The sequence below is a fragment of the Prosopis cineraria genome, unplaced genomic scaffold, assembly GCF_029017545.1.
Source record: "Prosopis cineraria cultivar Desert tree isolate PC_DT_omini unplaced genomic scaffold, ASM2901754v1 PC8, whole genome shotgun sequence".
NCBI lineage: Eukaryota > Viridiplantae > Streptophyta > Magnoliopsida > Fabales > Fabaceae > Prosopis > Prosopis cineraria.
The window spans coordinates 24,505,127-24,514,238 of NW_026555339.1; the positions used below are offsets into that span (position 1 = coordinate 24,505,127).

At 34.7% G+C, this 9,112-nt stretch overlaps 1 protein-coding gene across 2 annotated transcripts; it reads left to right on the top strand.

Moving 5' to 3' along the window:
• Positions 1–644: 644 nt before the first annotated feature.
• LOC129318664 (high mobility group B protein 10-like) lies at positions 645–8,755 on the top strand. Of its 2 annotated transcripts, none has more exons than XM_054963554.1 (6): positions 645–940; positions 1,989–2,067; positions 2,378–2,497; positions 2,606–2,687; positions 6,486–6,838; positions 8,322–8,755. In XM_054963554.1, the coding sequence occupies exons 1-6, from the start codon at positions 717–719 to the stop codon at positions 8,412–8,414; spliced, it is 951 nt and encodes a 316-aa protein (XP_054819529.1). In that variant the 5' UTR covers positions 645–716; the 3' UTR covers positions 8,415–8,755. The 2 variants fall into 2 exon arrangements, with proteins under 2 accessions (XP_054819529.1, XP_054819528.1); XM_054963553.1 differs by having other exon boundaries at positions 649–940; positions 2,378–2,540; positions 2,628–2,687.
• The last annotated feature ends 357 nt before the right edge of the window (positions 8,756–9,112 follow it).

Below are 9,112 nucleotides of genomic sequence, written 5' to 3' on the forward strand. Positions count from 1 at the left end.
TCAACTGATTCTTAATCAAGCCAAAACCTCACATAACGTGACCTTTATTCTCCATTTAGGCCATATAGATTCATTATTTTGTTTTTTGCTTCATTCACCTAAGCACCTACATTATACATTCCTCGTGAATAAATGGTTACTTTCCTACAATTAGTATCACGTTTCTTCCTAAAATCTTATTAGCTTAGGCATTTCAAAAAAGTTGTGATAAATGACATTGGGAACCTGCAATCACGCACATTTGGCTCAAAGGAAAACACGCTTTAGAGTTGACTACTCTTCTCTTTCCTCTCTCTTCTCTCTTACAAGGTTGTATTTGCTGTACCTTGCATTTGATGAAAAGGATTCTACTATTTTATTCTCTGTGTGTAATTAGGTTATAATATAATATGTTTCTCTCCTAATACTCTCATTTATTGGTTTTTTTTTCCTTGACAAAATCCAATATGAAATCCTTAAATCCTTAAAATCTGGCTAGAAGAAGGAAGACATTTAAGTTGTCCATAAAATAGCTCATGAATAACAAGTGTACGATGCTGAGGAATGAACTATGCCAAGGAAGAGAGAGAGAGAGAGAGAGAGTAAAAAGCGTGACATAGAATTTTCATGTTTAATGTTAATAATAAATGCCATGCCTCTTTGTTCAGGCGGTGGTAGGAGGGATTAGGAAGGCACATGAAATATCTTCTATATTTTTTTCTTTCAACCAAAATAATATGTCGAATCCTAAGCCCCCGCGCGAGCCTCTGACAGCCAGTTTGGTCGATTCGCCCCTTCGGTATCACACTGCGAATACTGCGGAATCAGATGGACAGTCCTCAGTCAGAAGTACGAAGTACTACCCACCTGCGAACGCTCTCTATGAGGACCTCGCTAGCAGTTCGGACTTTTTCTGGAATAACCTTCAGGATTTCCACAAATCCTTAGGCACCACATTAAAGTGAGTGCGCTTTTAGTGTATTAATTATGCTGTTCAGTGATAATTTGCGGTATTCGTTGGAGTTATGGTAGTTTCTCTGCCCCCAAAATGTGTGCTTGTCTGGCATCGAATGCCATTGATGCGGGGCAACGATTTTTCTTTCATCTTTCGCCCTTCAGTGGATTTCGGTGCAGTATAATTTGTAATCTTGTGGTTTTATTGGCTAAGGACGTTCTTACTTGCAAATTTATGAATTATTAACTTTGGACTATTCGTTTCTATTCCGTTCTCTCTGTGTTTATTCATGATTTCGTAGTGGATTTCTTTTTGCTTGATTTTGACGTAATCCTTGGTGTGCTGGTTCATGTTTAGGAATCCAAGGAATTTGCTTCTGAGACACTAGCGCTCTAATTTATTTGAAACCCATGTTTTACATCTCAAACTCCATCCAAATAGCTTGCAATCTGGAAAAATCGATTCATACCCCTATAAAGATAACAAAAACCAGATTATTTATGATTTTTTACCATTAGTAGGATGGCGATTTGCCAATACCTTTTCTCTTTTACTTCTTCTGTACAACAACAGTCACAAATATAACTTTCTCAATTTATGAATTCTGCTTGTAAAGAATCTTTTATCTCCGTGTCTGTTTTCTGTTCCTAACCACTGAAAGGATATATTTTGGAAATAAATGTCACCATGATTGAGAACTCCCGACTTTGCCTTGAATTTATGCATGATATTCCTTTTTTAATGGTTAAGTGAGTGCAACTTCTCTTCTAATTGAACCTTCCGAAGGTGGGAAAGAAACTTTTAATATGCAACTTTATGCAATAGAATCAAGTTGAGGTTGTGTAATTTTTACTTTTCTTTGATCAATTTGGGCTTATGCTCAAGGAAGTTGAAGCTTCCTTCTAATTGGCATTACACAGCTTAATAGACTGCAACCTTTGCTTTTCTCTTTATCTTTGCGTTTACTAAGACAAGTCTGAAAATATGGTATGAATTGCAAATTACTCATACAATAGGTTAATAAAATTGACACTCTTTTTCCTTTTATGTTTAGAGTTCCAACTATAGGAGGAAAGCCACTAGATCTATATCGCCTTTTTATTGAAGTAACTTCTCGTGGTGGGCTTGAAAAGGTATGTATTGATTTTTCTTATACATCAAAAATTCATTCTTTAAGAAAGGTTACAAGAAAATCCAAATCTTCTTTTGTCATATATTAGAAAATATATGTCTAATTCATTCCTTTTCTCATATGATATTGATCAACTTGAGTTAGGCGTGAAGGTAAGTGAAAAAGGACATTTTTGGTTGTAGTTGATAAGATGTTTGGTTTAGAGATTCTTAAATTTTTAACTTAACTGTGACTCAACTCTGTTGTCTTAAATATTTTTCTGAATAAATTATTTTAATTCTTCTCTTATGCATGTTCTTAAACTAACATAGGTAATTGGAGATCGTAAATGGAAGGAAGTGATTACAGTCTTCAAATTCCCAGACACTGTAACCAGCGCATCATTTGCATTGCGCAAATACTATCAATCATTGCTTTATGACTTTGAGCAGGTTTATTATTTTCGCAAGCAAGCCCCTTCTTTTTCAATGCCTGGTAAGAAAAACATTTGTTATTTCTTTTCTCTAATTATGATGCATCAGATTTTACTCTATTGACAGATCAGTTGTTTCATACGATCAGATTCTGGTAGCAGGAGCATATTGAGCTCAAAGGAAGTTGATGCTTTGAATGATTTACCAGGTCAGTTTTATCAACTTATAATTTAAGTGTAATGGGTTTACTGCATTGACGTGTTATTGATTTGCCAGTAGTTATATATGCTTCCACTGAGAATAAAACTCTAGAATCAAGCATAAATAGTAGATTCTATGTCTTCTGCCTCGGGTGCTTGGGTTTTATTAGATTATCCCCTTAATTGTGGTCCTTCTACTAGAAAGCCCCTCAATTTGATTCCCTAAACATTTACAATCGAACTTTATTTATTTTTTAACTATTGGTTGACATTTATATGCTTTTAATATAATCCATCTTAGAGTGTTAGGTAAGGTAATGGTCAATGAAGTTGATTGTAAAAGCTGCTTCAGACTCCGGTGTCCAGTACATGGAGTAATAAATTTGACTCGACGTAGCAACTTGGTTGGTCTTGAATGTGATTTCCTGCATTTGACAAATTAACTTCTGAATCTTATTTCAAAGCCTCATATCTTCGCAGCTAAATTTATTGGTGACTGCTTTTTAGAATTGATTATGTTACCATTTGCCTATAAAAGAATAATTTATGATGTTACCATCATCATTGATATTTGATATTCAATCAAGAGGTTCCACATATCTTCACATAAATGTTTGATTCAGAGTGTGATTTTCTGCATTTGAGAATCTAACTTTTGAATGTTGTTTCAAAGCCTCATGATTTTCATATTCCAACTTTACTTCAAACTGCTGTTCAAAATCTATGATGTTACCATCCTCATTGATATCTGATGGGCAGGCATGGGGTTCCACTATTATTATATCATTAGGCTCTTCTGCAATAACTTCTTCAATGATTATGAGGCTATGTCCTGCTGCCTGACTTTGGATACCCTAACCTCTGATTAGACCGTCCACATTTTTGCTAGTGATTTGTCTGCTTAACCACCTCCTCAAAATGATGGTCAAACCATCACGTAAAGTTATTAACTCTATTTTGGACATATTGTATTTGACATTCCTTGGATGAGGCCCACATGAGTGATTTGTCCTTTCATGAGTGATTAGTGAGTCAAAACTAGTAGGAATGTCTGCAAATACCCATTGACAATGACAGAACAGAAGTAAATTGAGGAAGATGACGGAAACAATGTCTTGATGTGAAGCATTTGTGGCTGCTTGAGGCCCACATACAAAAAGCTTGTCAGCATGTGAGGGCTTTTGTGGGTCACTCACAACAGCATAGCTTTAGTGGTAGGGTGATTTGGTCGTTTACTTTAAGGGGTGAATCTGTCATCTGTTTAGAAGACTAGAGGTGTGTTTTGATGTGGATTGTGGTAATTCTTAATTTTTTTGTGAATTTACTATAGAGTTTTGTGCGGCTTTAAGGCATTGATGGGTGTATTTGATTAGCTGGGTTTGTGGTCAATTATATCTTATGTAATGCCTATTTTTCTAAATAAAATGAAAAAGGAATTTGGGTTTCAAAGTACCATATGGCATTGTTGCCTATGGCTTGTCTCTTTTGATCATCCTAACTTGACCAAAGTGAAGTCACGCAGGGTTTAGAAGTCTATCATTAGATGCTGTGTTTGGATGTAGGTTTGTTAACATGGACAACGAGAAGGGTGTCATTCACTATGTTCAAAAGGTTCTGGTCATTTTAATCCTAGTCCAATCCTAGTCCAATCTTCATCTTTTGTTCCATGCACCATCTTGCATAGCTATTCAGTGTGTCATGTGGCAGTGAATAGTGGTGGGTGACGCACCATCTTCTATTGTTACTTTCCCAGAACTAGTCTCTGCCACCTGTCTTGATCTGTGGTGTCTGATTGTTCATCCTAAGACCATAGGTGAAGCTTTGAAAATTAGTGAATAGTGTTAGTATTATAAAACTTTAAAAAAAAAAAAAAACACTTTTAGAAGTTATTGATCGAGACTTTTGGTTAACAACATTTATAAGAGTTTGGTAAATGATAGAGCATAGTGGCGTCGTACAATCTATGTAGCTAATCCGAGCTAGTGAGATAAGGCTTGTTGTTGTTGTTTGGTTAGTATTAAGAAAGACCTTTCTTTGATGCCTTGTTATTTTTCTTCCTGATTATGACCTTCATTGTCACTAGGCATTTCTTTCCTGAATATGACTTTCATAATCACTGGGCATTTCTTTCTATCTGCAGCCTTCATTGCTATTGAGACTCAACTCTTTTGTAATTGTCCCTTCATTGTCATTTCCCTTCTGATGGCGAGTGACCAACTCTATGAGTGATGGCAATTGTACATTTGCGCCCTTCAATTTATGGCTTGTCTCATGGGATTCTAGTGGCAATCTTGTTGCCATGGTCCCTATAGTTACTCTACCATTTATTTGCAATTAATCAAGCTAGTCTAACCTTTATCAAAGCTATGCTAAGCTTCACCAGTCAAATATTTACATTGTCTGATTTTTTTTTCTTATATCCTATCTTTTCTTATGCTCCCTTGATTGATTATTTTTAATTTTCTTTGTTGCATTTTGATGTGTGGTTTGAAACTTAGGTTAATATATATGTATATGTGTGTGTGTATATATATATATTACTGAATAAAAGAATCTAGCACTAGATTTTGTTTTATTGGCTGCTTATGGGAAGTAGATAAAAAATTCTTGTTGAAATTGGGCGCAAAAGTTGATTATTCCATTCACAATCACGACTATTTATATAGGTTTAACCACAGCAATCTCGGTTAATCCCTAGGATAAGAATAATATCAAATATATTTACAAAATCTATCAGAACCCTATATAATAAAGGATAAGAAATGTTAATTAAAGCTGTTCAGCCAATTAGTTGGAAGGCTAATCCCCCGACCTCCAGATAAATTTTTGGTTGTAAATGTGCACAGGGATATTGGGAATCCTAACCTATACCGCTGTTCTGCCCAAAGTGTTATGTAGAGCATTGAAATATGGTGACCAACGTTGGGCAAATACAGTGTTGCCTTACTGTCATGGTCCTTCTAAATGGACTGTCTTTTACTGCTCCTTCCATTGTTCATCTTCCTCATTAAAGAGAATGAGGAAGTAGTTGTAAGGAAGGTCAAGGAGTTTGAAGTATGGGATATTCCAAATGCACTGAAGGTAGTCCTTCAAATGAGATTGATCCTTTTTCCCAATGATGTGATAACAAGGGACATATTACATGGTTGGCGCCACTCTTTGTATTCCTTCTCAGTAACAGGGACCATGGGGTAGATATCCATCAGTTGCTTGAGATTTTTTGATGGTTCCAAGAGGTCCCACGGGGTGTCCTCCAAATCATTGAGCATGCTGTCATCCTCCTTAGCCAAGTTTCTATTAGCTGCCCCTTTGAAGCCTAATAGGCTTGGGAGTCTCTATATGAAACTTGCTTAACCAAAGATTATTGGTTTGTCTACAAGACACCCTAAGTCTGTGTGTTGCACAACTCCTTTTTAGTATTTGCTCAGTGCTAACCATTTGGTCATCCATGGTCGTATCCTTCTCATTTTTGGTAAGAGGTTTTTGTTTCTTTTTCTTCTTCCTGCTGTCTGGGGACATCCCCTCGGAAGGTCTGTTCGGCTGGACGTTCAGCTTGTCAGGGCTATCTATTGACATGCGATAAAAGACGTGCACAATTTCTGAGAGAGAAAACCTAAATAGTCAAAGAGCCTTCTCTGCCTTTTCATCAGTTCTTTTGTCAAATTGAATTTCGTCTCTTGAAATACAAATTGTTATTGTTAGATAAATCGTACCATCAATTTTCTCTGAGCTCACAAATAATGATAAAGAGAATGAATATCTGCTTTAATATAGCTCTGATGTGGATTTCATTATCTCATATGCAGTTTGTCCGCTCCAGCAGCAGCTTGGCTCTTTGGTGCCTGGTACCATCGACTTGAAATTTGATGGTGGGTATGTAGTCACTGTAAATCTGGGTTCTGACCAGCTGAAAGGCGTGCTGTATCACGTTCCTCTCAATGCATCACAGACTTCTGCATCCATACCTGCTTCTGTGAATCGAAAGAGATCAAGGTTGGGTTCACATGATCCTTCTCGGCCCAAATCAAACAGGAGTGGCTACAATTTCTTCTTTGCTGAACACTATGCCAGGTTAAAGCCTTTATACTATGGGCAAGAGAGAGCAATTAGTAAGAAGATTGGGTTTTTATGGAACCATCTCACTGACGCAGAAAGACAGGTACGAATGCTCATTTTTGAAACTAAATCTCTGGCATGCCCAATATTCTAAACTCCACATTGTGGTACAGAAAGTTCATGATCATACCTGGGTATTTCATACTGATTTGCTTTTACGTTGGTTGCCATTTGGAGATCCATATTTAACTGATAGATGTTATTTGGTTTGGTAAAAATTCAAATCTCATTTTATATCGTTAAATGTTCTGCCGTGTGATTTTAACACTTCACACCTAGTTTCCTAGATTTTTTTTTTTTAACCAAAGAATTAAATTTAAGCATGATATATGCATACTCGTCGGATTGCCATGATGTGCTTGTGTGGAAGCCTATAATAGAATCCTACAAAATGCTTGGTGCCTGCATACACTTTCTTGCCGTAAAAGGAGTAGAGATGCGAAAATTGCTCACACTAAAACTTTCAATGTGGATTTGATTTTCAATTTGTTAAAAGTTTATTTGGTAAAAATTCATTTAGTAAAAGTCAATTTAGTAAAAATCAGTTGTTGTAATAAAATTTATGTTTGGATATATTTTTTCCAAAGTTAGTTTGGTACGCTGAAAGTTGTTTGGTTTGTGATAGTGAAATGTGCTTTTTAATATACAATTACTAAAAAAATATTGATTTATGATAATTTATAATTTTTATTATATAAATGTAATATATATAAAATATTTAAAAAATGTGATAAAAAATTTAAATAACATAACTTTTGATCTATGATACTAAAAATTTGATCTCTAGTTATTTGTATTTTTTTAATTTGTAATTTTAAAAAATGTGATAAAGATTTGTAATTTTTATTATACATTAATGCTAAAAATTAACATGATTAATTCTTTAATTTATAATGCTAAAAACTTGATACCTAATTATTATTATTGAAATAATAATTATATTCTTAATGAATTAACTATTTTTTAAATAAAAGAATAAGAGATTAAACTTGAGATAGTATGATCAAAAAACATTCTACTTTTCAAATTTATTTTTTAAAAGCTTCAAATAGTTACATTTTAAAAATTCATTTTTAGTTACTATTTGAATGTACCTTCAGAATGTGTTTTTTTTGCAAAATATTTTATCCAAATTTTCAGCTTCTTGAAAGTAAAATTTTGCTTTCTGAATATGAAAAACAAGAAAACCAAACGGACTCGTAGTGTGAAATACTCCCTACGTTTTCAAATATGAGAGAATTTCAACTACCTCATAATTTAAAAAAAAAAAATTATGTTTGGACTAAAATGCCATTATAATTAATGTATACTTTTTCCCTCTAATTTTAATGGTACTATCCATTTATGAGAGACAAATTGGGAAAAATATAATTAATGCTTCTTGAAATTTGTAGTTTAGCTTATAATAAAAATCTAAGAAACATAAGATAGTTTCTCTTATATTTAAAAATGGAGTAATTATGTTATAGTATCTTTTATATATCAATGAGTGTATTCTCATACAATCTGTGTAACTCTAATGCCAGATATATCAGGAGAAGGGAAGAAGAGATAAGGAGAGATACAGGACTGAAATGGAGGAATACAAAGCATCCAATAATTTGAGTCCTCAGCAGTAGGCCTCCAATGTGGGGAAACCATTGCGCTATTTAGAATGACTTCAGTTTTGTACTTTGTTCTTCTTGTTGACTTTCTTTTCCAGTAAGGAGATGCCCATGGGACAACCAACCGTGGGATCATACAGGTGGGAGGTATGATGATAGGGTTTGTGAATTGGTTGTATCTCTTTTAGGGTTAATTCATAGTAGAAGCAATTCTCTTGTTTAGCTCTTGGTGCTTCATTATTCCTTCCCCAGCCTTGCTCTTCTATTATTTATATTGGATCGGCCATAAGGCCCGGTATGTAATCCCATTTCATGGTAAAAGAAGAAAATAGGTATGTAATCCCGTTTCACACACACATACTAGAGTCGGTAATTCAGGCAAGTTGAGTTTATCTGGGTTGGGCTCAATTCGGGTCAGGTTTATGCAGATCAAGTTTAAAATATCTTACCCTCTTAAAAAAAGCCTATGCAATCAAATTCGACTTAACTTTTTAGGTCAGGTTTAAACTGGCCTGTCAGATTTAGCCAAAATTATTTACTTTACATATATATGAAGTTAAAAATTCTAGCACTCGAGCTTAGGAGCCAAGTTCAATTCATGTCGGGTTTAAAGTATTATATCTTCTTAAAAAAGCTTATATAGTCAAACTAGGTTTTGACTATTTTCGGGCGAGTTCGGGTTGACTTGAATTATTGGCTCCAACACAAACACA